This window comes from Tubulanus polymorphus, chromosome 1, assembly GCF_964204645.1.
Source record: "Tubulanus polymorphus chromosome 1, tnTubPoly1.2, whole genome shotgun sequence".
In the NCBI taxonomy this organism is placed as follows: domain Eukaryota; kingdom Metazoa; phylum Nemertea; class Palaeonemertea; order Tubulaniformes; family Tubulanidae; genus Tubulanus; species Tubulanus polymorphus.
The window spans coordinates 3693308-3708680 of NC_134025.1; the positions used below are offsets into that span (position 1 = coordinate 3693308).

At 38.3% G+C, this 15373-nt stretch overlaps 1 protein-coding gene across 1 annotated transcript in view; it reads right to left on the reverse strand.

Moving 5' to 3' along the window:
• The window catches only part of LOC141915041 (glutamate receptor ionotropic, kainate 2-like), a 49839-nt gene that overhangs the window by 16967 nt on the left and 17499 nt on the right, over positions 1-15373 (reverse strand). The window contains exon 2 of the mRNA XM_074806435.1: positions 327-491. Within this exon, the coding sequence (XP_074662536.1) occupies positions 327-491 (165 nt within the window). The remainder of the gene's footprint in view (positions 1-326; positions 492-15373) is intronic.

Sequence of the window (15373 nt, forward strand, 5' to 3'; positions counted from 1 at the left end):
GCCGACTATCTCTGAGAGTCGTCTTCTTTCAAAGGAAGATAAACCTCGACAAAGAAAAACTGTGGCCGACTGATAGACGGTTCACCCACCTGAGGGGGATAAATATACATTGGCAGAGTCGATTTAAGCACCACTCATATAGTATTATATTTGAGTTGCACGAAGAAGGATGCCATTTGACACCTCCTATGGACACATCCTATTCAACAAAAACGGTGGTCATCACCTGCACCAACAACTATGCGATTTTGTTGGAAAATCGATGATTGAACTTTATAAATTCGACTCATATTTTCACTGAAAAAAATGATTATTACTTATTTTACCTTTTCTGCCTGCTTGATAGCTATCAGGTGCACCACCAAGTCGTTGGACATTCAGTTCGAGAACAGTATCTTTTAACAATGTCGAATCACGGTTGATGCGTTCAATTGCGAATTGTATTGTGTTCTCAATTTGGTTGTTTATTTTCCCGGCACCAAATAAACCACCTGTAAATAACAGAAACCATTAATGAAATTCAGTTAACGTACATTATGATTTTTTTTTCTGATAAGTTACTGCGTGCAAAGACTCCCGTGTCTAATCGATGTTGACAAATCATCGAAAAAACGCATTAATTTTCATAAAACGAAGGTTTACGACGTGTCCTTTTTAATAGAAACAAATGACGATATTATCCCTGATGAGGAAATGAAAAAACCCATTAAATTTGTGCCAATCGGTAGCTGATTATTTCGGTCTTATTTTCATGTGACTTTTAATTCATTCAACCACGAATCATCGAGCGAGGACTCGTCGTTAAGCGCACCGAATCTTGCAAATATCGGGATACACGATTGGGGCACGCAGTATTCAGAGCTCATTGACATCGATATTTGCAAGTAGTTTATTTTATGCATCAATTGTTCTGCGGTTTGCCAACTATGCATAGTGGTACCTGCTAACCGAAAGTCATTTTCCGGTAATGGTAACAAGTTATCGTACCAATGATTACCCTGATCCTTGTTGCCCGATAAGCAACTGATAAGCGTTCGGTCTCCCTATCATTGAGTGATTGGCGTTAACGTACTCACTATAATTACGTTAGTGCCTACTTATAAACGGGCGTCGGATTGCAAAGCAACTCCGCATATCTCCGAAGATTCCTCGAATAAACTGCATCCATAATCTGAGCAGAATTGACCGAACCCGACACAACAAAAAAAATCGGTCGTTACTTATTTCAAATTGATCGGCAATTTTCGTGAAACCATCAGGAAACGACCAGAAAGCCGGCGACATGGAAATGATGGAAAGTATTCACTAGCGTCTTCCATTAAGATATAGTTCTTTATCAGGATATATATTTAGCGAAGGAAAAAATTCTGAAACTGTCTACAAAGAAAGTATTTTTCTAAAAACTAGATTTAATGAAATTCAATGTTGAAAGATGATTTCGCGAACGGAACCGTTCGTGCACGTCTTAATCGGTTTTCGAGTTCATAGCGAAACCTTGGAAGTTTTCGATTTCGCGAACGAGCATCGCTTTTCGATAAATTGATAAACATTTCATCATTCATATCACCACAGTGCCTGTCTGCCGTATTTACAATGAAGCTTTTACTTTCAGGTCGACGACAAAACGTCCCGCGGAATGAGCTTTCACGCCGCTACATGTGTACCCCGAGACGCTAGTTTCATTCAGATGGTAAATCGACAAGACGCGATGGCTTCTCTAATCTGGAAGTTTTTCTTATTATTATTTGTATAGATGAATTACATCGTTTCTAAATAAACCCGGAAACTATTTAGCGCCTCGTCTGTGTAGCTTCGCTCGTATACGACATCAGGCAATCAGTAAATTGATTTTCATTTTGACAGACCGAGGTTATGGATGAGCAATACGCTATCATATTTCACAACGTTTCCTTAAAAATGGCCGCATGTCAAACTTCAGAGAGCAACCGACAATATAGTCATATTACAAACAATGAAAAGGAATGGATATTGTTCAAAAGACACATGTATAATCAAAACATTTCTATTCTTTTCGATTTCCTGGAGGAAAACTGGTAAAGAAGATATGAACGTTATTACATTTACATTTCAGACCCTCAAATCCTCTACGATCGAATGAAAAAAAGAAGCTACGATCTTCAGGAATTATTTCTAAATGTTGTTTAGAAACGTCATGTCTTTTTCTCGTCTAACGCAACTACATTTTTATAGATGGAAGAGATGTGCATTCGGGTTTTAATCACGTCTGATCTCTTGTACAGACTGCTTGGATTACACTATCAGCGGTTGTCGACGTTGATCTGTGGACCGTCGGTTAAAAACGAGACCAGTTTCATCACGATCTAAAAAGCAATCTGAACGAATACTTAATTAAATTGAATACGAGCAACATATGAATTTGAATCGGCATAAACTGCTCATATGAAGTCGGTTTACAGACAGATGCTTTTTCAAAGTAGTAAGTTTACTCTCGGCATGAAAGTGAAATTTAGATCAAAATTGTTGGTCATTATTTGGTTTTCGGCAGCAGCTAAAATGTTCTCATTTGGTGGTCGTCCCTGGGTTTGGCTACTCACTCGTCACGAAGCATGATATATCTGTTCCCATTTCGGGCAATGGATATCAGGCTTTTAATGGATTACGTGGTTAATCTCGACTGATCAGAAATCTTCCATAGCTACCACTCTAAATAATTGCAAAATTTACTCGCAGACTGTGTTTTAAGCCACTGCTCTGAGCTCACATCATGTCTCTCATATTGGCCTAATGGTAAACTTAGAGTTGTAGCCCGAAGTATTCCGGGACCTTGAAAACGCCATCTATGTTTCCAAGTCGCTATTCATTCTGTTTCATCGCTGAATTTTTGGTACGTTATTCGCAATATTATAACTAGTAACGTTATTCAATAACGACTTGTTTTTACTAAGTTTGCGTAGAACTTCGATCAAACTCCCTTTTACCAAAAGAATCCCCACGAGACTTATAGACGCTTCAGTCTTTTGTCCGGTTTAGTTAAGACTTTTCTCGTGAAATCCGAGAGAGACCAAGGGAATGATCGATCAGACTCTGGCCGAAACTAACATTCATCCCAGCCTGCCGTTAAATATACAGTCGAAACGAGTATGCTGTGGTAGCTATAGCTCTAAGCTATCAGCTATATAGCTACCAGTTCACCGCGTACCTGATCCACCTGTCATACCAACGTGGGCAAAGTAGATAACGACTCCCAACATCGTTAACAACGTTTAGTGTGTAAACATCATAATTGTGAAGAATCAAAAACAGAACCACGTACACGCCACCCGATCGGCAGATGGTAGACGATGCAGGGAGATCCACCACGCCACGAATAACGAAACAACCTTAAACCATTTAGTAAAATTATACACAACCTCGATCTTCTTCTACCACTGAAAAATTCTATTCAGTTATTTTATTTAGTTTAAGTTACGAGTATACATTTTCCTAAGCTATGTAATGGTACTGCGCGGTTCATCGATATGGTTGCGCGTGGAATAACGCACCAACACGAAACTATAAAATACATCGACAATTTAATCTGGCAGCGTATCGAAAAATGATTAAACGACGCCAAGATATAGATTTTGTTTTCTTTAAGTCCTAGACTTGAATTGGCTACGTGCGTTAAGTCGCCAAGCGAACGGCTTCTACAGATGTTGTTTCCTTATATTAAAAAAAACTTAAGCCAGAAGACGGGAGACACAGACGACAATCAATGACTGTTCCTCAGTATAACTGTATCGATAACGAATACGACACTAATGATCAAAATAATATTCTATAACATGAACTACCGATAGCGGGCGTGTTATCATATCTACTGCAACGGTAAGATACGGACCAGTCGCTTGCCGGCTTGCAGGCAGGTTGAAAGATTGTTTGAATGAACCGGAACCGAAATTTCTAATTATGTACTTTGATTTGAACAAAAAATGCCGTAAATTCGCCCGCCGACCACACAACTATATAAATCCAATCAAAACAAATCAAACGAAATCCTACCACTTAGATAAATAACATGGTCAATCCCTATATTGTGATTAAAAAAAGTTACGGAACTCGCGCTGATGTGCTGGTCTCGGCTAAGAATATCACGGACGACTCTTAAGAGAAATGAAACTTTAATCAAATCTCAAAAGATTTACTCGCACTTTAAGCACACTTTGTAAGCACAACAACCTACTCGCAAATGAAGAATTAATGATACATTATTACGACATCAATTATAGAACATCCCGCTAAGACAAATTAGCGCCATCATCTTAAAACCTGTTAAAGAAGTCTCCGATATTTCGTAACGCGAGCCCTAGGGAAAAATTTATTTGCAAATTCAGTGTTCCAATTCGATTGTCAAAAACATTATCGTCTGTAAAAATTAGACGCGGCGCTAGACGCGGTACTAGACTCTGGGGTGTTGATGACGGGTATAATCAAACTTAAGAACGTCACGACATCCAGAATAACCGGAGAGGGCTTGTCTGTACAACCCCGGCGAATGACTTCTTAATAACGTTTGATGAAACAGTGTATTCGGTATTTTCGATAGATTTTCAACTAGAAATACCAAGAATTTAAAACTACATCTGATGAAATGAGTATCAGTTCAGTTTAGCCGTGAGATGAGTCTAAGGGTATCGCGACACGGGCCCAGCACTCATCTGCTCTCAACCAGGCGGGAGAGAGTTGTTATATTTCTACCCAGACCACTTCTTGACGTTTACTTCATGATATAAGAGTCATGAATACAAACGTTTTCGAGTCATTTGACGAATAGTTATCGGGTTTTAACGCGTTGACGGTATAACCCATAAAAATGGACGACTATATTTTGATAAAACTGTTGTTAGTTTATATTCGCTCGGCGCGATCTTCTGAAGTTAATTAATCATGAAGCACATTACATAGACGCTAATTGCCCGCTCCCGAAAATTCATCACGGGTTTCTTGAGGAGACGATTGCAGAATGAGATTGATCAATCTTCCCGGGTAATGGCGTCAGTTTTTGACGCCCCGGCGAGAGACGAGCTGTTGTGTGGTGTGTGAGATTTAAATATAGTTCAAGCCCTCATTTGTAATATTTACTGGTGATTAAGGGACCATGTGTTTTATGATTAATCTGTCGTTGTCATTCGTCCCTGTGCCGCGCTAGACAAATTAATTATTGTTTTTGAACGATTCTGATGTGATGTACGGCCCTGAATAACGTTTCCATTATTTCCCGCAGTTCATGTCTTAACTTGTGTCAATAAAAAGAGTCCTTGCAACCTGATTTCTATTTCGGAAAATATTTACTTCAATAATTGATGCAATTACTATTTTTTGAGTCAAGAAAATACGTGTAAGACTTCCAAATATTTTTCTTGAAATTCATTTATTTATGGTTGGGACTTATGCCAGGATCGAAGGGAAAAGGGATACAAAAGTCACGGTGTAATTCATTTACGCACTATTGTCTATTTCCAGATAAAATTACTTATATCAGATATTTGTAGTTACTTTTCTACATTTCATTGCCTGAGAATAATTTACGAGGCTGTATCGCAATTTGTGACAATTTGCATGACATCCATTACGATATTAAAGATTGATACGGTAGGAACCGCAGTGCGCAAATGACTGACATGGTCGTGGGCTCAACTGACCCCAAATCATGAAATATGTACCAGATACATTTCACTACTCTTACATTACGCAATTGAATTTGGGGAAACTATTCACCTGAGGATAGAAACGGTCAGAGCAATTTATGGAGAAAAAATCCGGCATATGATATATAACCAGTATATACACCATATTTTATAGGCAACTTCATGAATAAATGGATATAGGAATAGATTATATTATGATATAACATTAAGCGGACTTCTCTGTGATTAACGATTATTTGATCTGCTATAGATTTAGAGTTGATTAGAGTTGATTTTAGGGTAATTTTCGGAATATTCCTTGCTCTCTCGTCAAGTTTAGGTCATTTTAAAAGATCAAACCTAAGTTTTGAAAACAGCTCATAGAATTGAGTCGAAACGTCACTATTCTCCTAGTTTTCTTCATGATAGTGCGTTTTTTATCAAATGAATTATAGTATAGACAGTTGCTTGTCTATGAAAACCAAATATGAAAATGTCCCAAAACCACAGGATATTTCGAATGAAATCCCACATTAATTCTATGATAAATGTCTGCTGTACACAGCGATCTATTTTAAGAATAATGTTTCATCGAAACGATGTTAGTCATGTTAATGTTGTTGCGAAATTAAAAACTTTCCGTGAATTGAATGTGAGTTATGCAATGACAGTCAGTGCTAAGTCTTATTTCATGCGAACGATTTCAATCATGTCGAGAACAACTGGAGAATAATAAATACATTTCAAACGACATCGCGACGAATACATCGAAATGGCTGAGATTTCTGATTTAATAGAAGTCTGTCTGCAGCACTGATCGGGAAGGAACTGGATTCCGGTAATTGTTTTTCGCAGAAAATACCTAAATCATCGCCGATTGCGGTGACGTGCTGTCCCCCCACGCCACAAATGATAGTTGACATTGATAGGCCGAAATAAAATCTTATTTCGATGAAAATGTGCGCAGAATAAAAAGTAATTTTTCTTACAGTAAATCTAACGCCATAGACGGAAAATGAAAGTATATTTTTCGTCGTGGTTACATATTTTCCATCGTTACGTCACCGATGTCCTTTGCACATGGAATTGTTTGATGGCTGCCGATGAATGAACGGTTCACAGTGCTACGCCATCAGGTATACAGTCGAGACCTGAGCGGTTCATGTTTATTCATCTCTCACGCAACGTGCGTAATAAAATAGCAATCAAAATGTAAATGCTTAAATGGAAACACGACAAACGAAAGATGCCCTAGGGTCTATGGCGGTACGTTCACCTGATATGAGAATCTATTATATCTTTGTCTATAAATCATATCGGCACAGCAGAGTCATATTCTGAAGTAAATTAGCGCATACTGCGGCATATGAGGACGACTATGAATACCAATCGTCATTCATCAGTACAGGAATTTACCTTTCACCATGTCTGTACAGATTATAGTTACACAGTGTCGTAGACGTTGCACGGCACTCTCACCCATCAGTTTTTACGCCGTAATTCAACGCGCCCGGTGACATCCACCGGTCAAATTACAACCACCGATTGTTGCACAACAAGCCAGAAACTATTAGCATTAATTTGAAGCGCGCAATGACATTTTGCGAAAAATGATATAACTTTTCGTCCGTCGGTAGTGTTTGGTAAATTCCCCCCGCGTACGAACTGAATTAAACAGACCATTACTCGCTCGGCGGCCAAACGATGGTTATGTCTGACGAGAAAAAATTACTAAGGACTTTTCGATGAGACCGATTCTCATTCGATGGCAAGATATATATCCAGACATGACCTCGCGTGATAAATCATAACGCCGTGCTTTGTTCTGTTCGGTGAACTTTGCTTTTTCCGAATGGTCAGCGATCATTTACCAAAGTCCAGTCTCTCGGCAGCAGTGTCGGCATCTTCTCAGACACTTCATTAACTTCATCGTTATAATCTTTGTCAGCACTGGTATAATACGAACAAAACTGCAGCTAATACGTCATCGAAGATGTTTTTTTTTGTCTAGAGTGGTCGACAACGGAATACAGAATGTACTGTAAAATCGCGGATGTTGTTCATACGGAGTTTGATACAAGGCAAAATCTTACAATACAAAAGAAAAATGAGTCGGAAAAGTTTCCTAAGCGAATATTTTTATTCGACGTTTCGAAAAAAGACAAATGATTATCATCGAAGATGTTTTTATCGTAAATTATCATTACAACATAGTCAGAGTGTTTCATCGCGATTATGGAATGACTAGTGTCAGATATTAACTATGACGTTAGTTAAAACTGTGTATTTAACGAAGATAAAAAACGGTTACTATTGACGTTCAGTAAAATCTCCCGTACTTTATTGAACACAATATTATGTTTCTGTTATCGCTTCAGTTTTTTTCCTTTTTTTTCTCTTTCCTTTTTTGTTGATTTATCCAAACGTGTTTCTAGCGACTGCGGATATAACGAGCCCTTTCATTCGACAGTAGAACATCACAGGTTTTTTTAACTAAATGGAAAACTTTGCATTTGCACAGTCATCGCCGTTTTCAAAGGGACATTAGGCGTGTGTGTACCTCGTCGCGAGCTGATATTAACACCTGAATTTGCTCGCTTTTTATCGGTATCAGACACCGTGTAGATGATAAGGACAAATGAGATTATGAAGATTTTCTATTTCAGTAACTGAACGATAAATAATGGCCTGACAAGGCCAGACGCTTAATTAGAGGTCCTAGGAAGGACATTACGCCCGACGCTTCAAAGATAATTAACCAATTAAGAAATGTATTTGCACTGTTCAACAGAGGTTAAGTGAAATATGCTCTTAGATTGACCCATTGCTCACGATGTAGATTCAAAATGGCGGATGTATATATGCCATAGTTTTTTTCTCTCGAAGAACTTGAAGGTAGTTTTCATTTGCACAAACTAAGATGGATCGTTAACGAGAAAAGTATGATAGTGTTTCATTTGAATGTCATAATCGAGGTTTATTCCTAAAACCCATATACACCTTATCTTGCGTAAGATGCTTATGAATCTGTGGTGTATTTGAAACAGATTACTCCTACGGAAGTCGATTATGGTGAGGTAAGCACGTTGCATACTTCCGGGATTTGCAGCGAAGGAGATTTATTTGAAAAATAGCTTTTCATTAGAATATTGAAACGTATGTTACATAAATATAGGCTTAATGTCTAAGCATAGAAGGTAATGTTTAAAAGATAGGAAAGTGTCAAAAAATTGGGTATAGGTTCATAAGCCGTTTCAAAACTTTTCAACATCAACGTCACGAAATACGTAATGGATGAAAATTTCTTTGACGTCGAGATAAAACCTGTACTGTGTCTTATGATTACTGAAGCGTTCATGAACATCGCATGAATTGAACAACACGGCGATACAACATCCGACTATCGAGATACGACATCCTTCAACCAAGCTAACTAATCTGGGCAATGAAAGGTTCTCGATAGTTTGTATTATTCGTGATCATGTTCATTTCATTCCGCCGCGTATTCCAATCACTTCTATTCGAGGCAATCACTTCTGCAGCTTTTGTTGCAAGTCAATTGCATCCGAGCTTCGCAGACTTGATTTCTCAACGCGCCATTACAACAAATCTTGTAACACCGTTCCCTAAAGCGGCCTTTTCCGCTCAAACACAATTACAGGGTTTCTCCGGCACATTTGTAGCAGGCCTCTAGTGAGGGACACTCGATGCCTGGCTCTGCACTGCAGTGGTATATTTGGTTTTCGGATTAGAAGCAATCCGTTTATCGTTAAGTGTTGGCGTCGACGGTTGATTTATCAGTTTTTCTCAGGATTTTAGTTGATAATTTGTGAGATTTCGTCGCCATTATCTCGACAAAGTCTCCCGGCGAATAGAGGAATGAATCTTTTTACGTCGAATTAGTGGCTCCCCTGTAGGCTTGCTTCAAGTCAAATTCACGGGGCAATTAGTGGAATCTCGTAACTCGTTAATTAATGCACGGTTAATCATGTCAAGGGGAAGTGAGTTATCGTATATGCCTTACGTTCCGTACATACAAGCATAAAATTCGTTGTACCACCACGTGCCTTCTTCTCAGGGACCCCCATCGACTTATCGAACGATTTTACGCCAGGCTCCACGTAAACTTCAACTAAGTCGTAGATGAATCAGAGATATATTGGTAATTTACACCAAGGGCATTTATGGGGTTTCACGATTGTACGTAGTTATCTCGTAAGGTGCACGCGACCTCATTGTAAAACAACATAATTTAACTCTAATATCTTAATTCATGAATAGTTCTTGCGTGTCTATGGTTTCTTAATCGATATGTCATTCACACAAATCTCCCCCGGACGCAACTCTAGATACACATCACTTACAGAATATTTGCTGCAGAAGTTTTAATTTACGTTTGACAAGCTTTTGAATAGAAATCTCTCCCACGTTGTCCCTTGTGCATAAATGTATCCATCCAATCTCAGATACTGTGCTTTTACAACGAGGAAATGGCTATCGTTTCTGCTTTGAATTCCAGTTTCTACAAATGCCGGCTAGAATCACTGGTTAGATCTCTTCTAAGCTTTTTCTGGCTCGAATGTGCGCGCGAATTTCATCCCATTGGGATCAAGAGAATGACAAAATAAACGGAAAAACTTTCTACACTTTTTTTTAGCAATGTTAACTGTCTGCAGTGTATACATGTATATACATCGTTTATATTGGAAATTGTGTGGTTGAGTTTATTTCATTGTTAACACTTATTAGTATGGGCGGCGTTTTGGTGAGAATTCTCCAAAAACCATTATTGGATACGATTAAGCTAGACAAGCGGTTAGGCTATTTACCAGTTACGAATAGATATCAGACAATTGCAAGAAGTTTGTATCGGTTATTCGTGTTCAAGTCGCGCAGGGGGCTTAAAGGCCGTTTTTACATTAGTTTTACAGTCGATCAAGATAAGCGAGGTCCCCCGAGGGAACACGGATGCACACCGTCGTTTTAGTGTCACATTTTCACTGATAGCAATAATCACATTTTATTCGATTAGTACGTTTTTTGAGACTCTGAATTATTTGTTACAAGACTTATTTTTCCGTCGCCCGGGGACACCGACTTGTAGCTAGACGAGGAGAGATGAATTACATGAATTGTCTAATTGTATAATGGTGATTGTCGAGCGAATTACATATGAACGTTGCAGCACTAAGAGTTTGTTGAATTTGGTTTTGTTGGATTAGTTACTGTATGATGGATATTGGGATGAATATTGCCGGCAGTTGTACGTATAATTGTCGTACAGATGGATGGTACTGAATCGTAAAATTCACCGCATCATCTGTCGCGCTACAGCAAAATGAAATATGTTTGGATGAAGTAGATTTTATCGCCTCGATTTTCTATCGCAATTCGTCGGCGTTCGCTCGGTAATAAAAGTAACGCCATAATAACAGACCCAGCTGAGCCCATTTCCATCTATATAATATGGACGTTAGAGAAACTACGTTTCGTCAAAATCAACCACGCAGACGTGACTTTTCAGCTGTTTTATTGCCGAGTGCTTCGTTACCGGTGGCAAATTTTATTTTCAAGTCTCTAATGTTGCCATAAAATGTGCCGGGCGCTACAACTGATTTTATTTCAGCAAATAAAAGTAATTGTATGTCACCGATTTGCTCTTCTCGGGGTATATGCCCCTTCTCGGTAGTCGGATTAGAGTCTCATCTTACTTGTATAATACCAGCATCATCTCACAGCAAGTGGCGGTGTCTGGTAAATAAAACTGGATATTCGATGATTACTGTTTGAACGCAATCGCGTATACTTGATTGAAGTACTGGCACAATAAAGTGAAAAGAGTTCGCCGCATTATACACTCGTTATATGCAACTTAGAGAAATAAAATTTCGAAGAGGCTTTTGTGATTGAAATCGATAGTATCTTTGCAGCGCAGGTTCACGTCATCGAGAAAATAATCTCCCCGCAGAGTTCAACGAATAAGGTCGCTATTTTACAATGATTCTAAGCTATATTTCCTTGCAAATCCAATATCATGTATGAAATATGTTGCTCGGGTGTATGTTGGGAAAGAACGAAACTTCAAGGCGTTCTACTTGAATTATAATGTCATCACACCGGCATATTAGTGTTATTCATCTGCGAGATGCAAATCAAGCGAGTCATAAAATATACATGGCTTCTACGTCTTGTTTCTCCAAAACGAAAACAACCCGACATACATCGGGGACATCGCAAAAATATAATGCAGCTATTACACCCGCCTTGTCAGTGCACAGGTGTTGAAGGTCGAATTTAAGTGACAAGGGAATACTTTAAAGCTCCGAAATGTGCCTTTCTGAATAGAAAAGCTCTTACTTTCGTTAGACTAATTTTCTTCATCTCACACGATCAATCATGCTTGCCGTCAGATGAAGAGCGATGATCGTCTTGTTGTCGGGTTTTAAGAAGTGTTGCTATGATGTCATATAAGACATACAAATATTGCAAATACGTCACTTGAGAAATATTTCTCATATCGAAAATCATTAGCACTCAACAAACTCCCATGGTAAATGTAAAACGTCATACTTGAAGCTCTCCTAATCATACCTAATTTCCTGTCTCAATTACGTGTCAAGTTCTACAAACTAAAAATTTCGGTAATGTGATCCGGTAAAGACTTCGCGTAAGAAAGGTGTATAACATCAGAAATTGACGGAGAGTTGATCATACTATATATGCGCGTCACGGCACATATACACATATACCACTAAACACGAAAATCCTCTCAAGAAAATTAATGAAAGTATGCTTACGATTCGTGCATAGTCACTGATCAGGCCGATTTATACTGGGGCTAATTCACTACGAACCTTATTACGGCTCGAAGTCAAAAACACATTCGACTTAAGCCATCGCCAGATATGGCATCGTCGTATTACTCATTTCCGATCATCTCTCGTCTGCATCTCAGCCAATCGTGTATCTGTCACATCATATGAGTAATAATGATTTAAAAATATCCCCACGAATAAAAAAAAATCATATCGATGAATGAACAGAAATTATATAGGTGTATATCTATGGGCACGAAAACCGTTCAAGTTTTAAGTCTGTAAAGATCAGATACGTTTTCCAGCTATTTGGCTGCATTATCTAGAAACTTATTAGCGTGACGCACAGATTCCTATAGCCAGCCGTCAGAAGGAAACTCGTAGACCACATTAACAGGAAATACGTCTCGATTTGTTGTATTTTTAAGCGTCATTCTCAGTAACCCGCGGTACTCATTAACGAAGCGTACGCGTGTTGACGTTCAGAAATGATTCCCTGACAATTAAAACTACCATCTGAAGGAAATGAGTTTTCTCTCGTTGTCGTCCGCTAAATCACAGCTGTATAGTGGAATCAACTGAAGGATTTTCTCAACTCTCCACACTTATCAGGGTCCGAACGAAGATCAGGGACGCGCTTATTTTACTAAATACGTCCAGTTGATGGAAATGATAGTCACTAATGCAAAATCGTTACGCTTCGCACTTAATATATTATAATGGCCGACCACTGAAATCAGGCGCTCTGTTTACACATGTTTCCAGTGATGTTTACGAGACATGAAGTCCTCGTTATCTGACACTTGTCCCGATGATGAGAAGTGGCAATCCCGTATATAAGACGGCCATCGGGTCGCGTGAGAATATTATAACTAACCGTTCATTTCGCAGACTGTTCCGGCGAACAAGTGTGTGTGATTTCCCAGTCGGTATGACATATACATATCCAGAATTATTACCAATTCTTCATCATTCTGAACCGTGAAATAGAAACACCATTCATATATACGCATTGATCTGTTTCAAGATGATTTCACTGATGATTGTTACAGCTGTTAAAAATCACGTTTCTGTCGACTTAAGGAGAGTGTATATATACTTTCTTCTATTATCTAAGTTCGTTTAGATTTTTTTCTTCATTTTTTTCCAGAGTGAAACATTAATAAAGTTTATATCGAGAACATTGCGCTGGTTTTTCTCATTTCTCATTTAATTAATGACACATTGCGCAAAACACATATTCTTTTTCATATAGCGCGCTCTTCGTTAATATATTACACCCAGAGTTTTCCAGTTATGGAAAGGTTTTCCCATTTCCGAGCTGTTGAATATCAATTCATCTCATCTCGATTTTTTAACTCATCAACTCCTCGACCAGTCTGCACCAGTGTCCCTTGTTAATGACTAACATCAATAAAACGTTACAGCGTTAAACGTGGATGAGTTACATAAATCTACCAAAATTAGATAATTAGCAGCCATAATTGATCAGACGATATCTAACGAGTAAATGACAAAAATATGTCAAGTGTAACAGCTGAATATTGCAATTGAAAAGTTGGCATATGTTAGAAGTTTTAGTTTGAAATTGTGAATTGCCTGTTTTTATGATAGTTCAATTATTTTGCCTCATAGATTCGTTAGGCGGAGGTCAACGGGAATACAAATTCACACGACAGATTGAAATTTAACATGCATGAACTGGATGAATTTTATATTTGAAGGTTTTCGCGTGATGTTTGAGATGACAATCCACCCATCGCAATCCCGCTGGTATACTACTGATGAATGCAGCATATTAAAAGTTGAATTAACGTTGACCTGAAAGTAATCAAACAGGTCCACTTCGTTCCTCTCGGGTGAATAGTTTCGTCACAATATCTATTGGTCACTTGTGATTATAACTCCCGCCGGTTTACTGATGTTCTATAAAGTGATGGCGTGTTAGACAATCCGTAACATCCCAAATAAAATGCACGCGATGAAGCAACACGCACATTTCATATTCAATGACGTACACGTTATCTGCCTGGGAGCTACTGATACGAATTGGACGAAAAACTATTTTATAGAACTTCAAATCTCCTAATCTAGCTTCTAAGTCTTCGCCAAGATCCCCTTTTCACGTGGTACATATATTAGTTTTAAAAATGTCGCATGATAGAAGTAGAAAAATTTCAAAAGCCTAAAAGTGCCCGATATTTTGATGGCAATTCGTTCAATAAATTCCGATTGATCAGTTCCCAATGGACAGATAAGACGGGAGATGAGAGTGCATTTGGTGACATTGGTTGAAAGAGATCAGGGTATTGGCGGTTGAAAGAACAACGCATCAATCATTATTTGACGTTATATGTGAACGGAATGAAGCGTAATAGCGTAAAAAACACTTTTATTCATGAGCTGGACAACTCCACCGGAAGTAATCGTCATCGCCGAGTAACGCAACGACGACTGGTTCAGGTTTATGAAGGTTTAGGTTGGATTTGTTGGAAAGGGGTTTGATTTACCAGTGATGTCTAAATACAAATCGTAAAGCCGTATAAAGTTTGAAAAAATTATTTTTTGCATCACTGTCACACGGCCTGGATCTGTTTTTGATGATTATGTCAGACTATAGTAGAACAGCCACACTCGATTACTGTGATTTAACCCATTATGTTCAAATCTAAAAGATTAAAAGCAGAATTCATTTATCAACGAGCAAAAATTAAAAACGTTGCGTCGTCCGTTTCTTATTCGCGATAAATAAATTCTGCTTTTAATCTTTTAAATTTCTGAAAAATTGGATCGAATTTCTTAAGTTCCGAAATCCAATACGGAAATCAGAGCTAATTGATGAAAAATTGCTTGACTGTTATTGAAACCTTGGGGGTTAGCTGAAATGATTTTGGACATTTTTCTTTACTG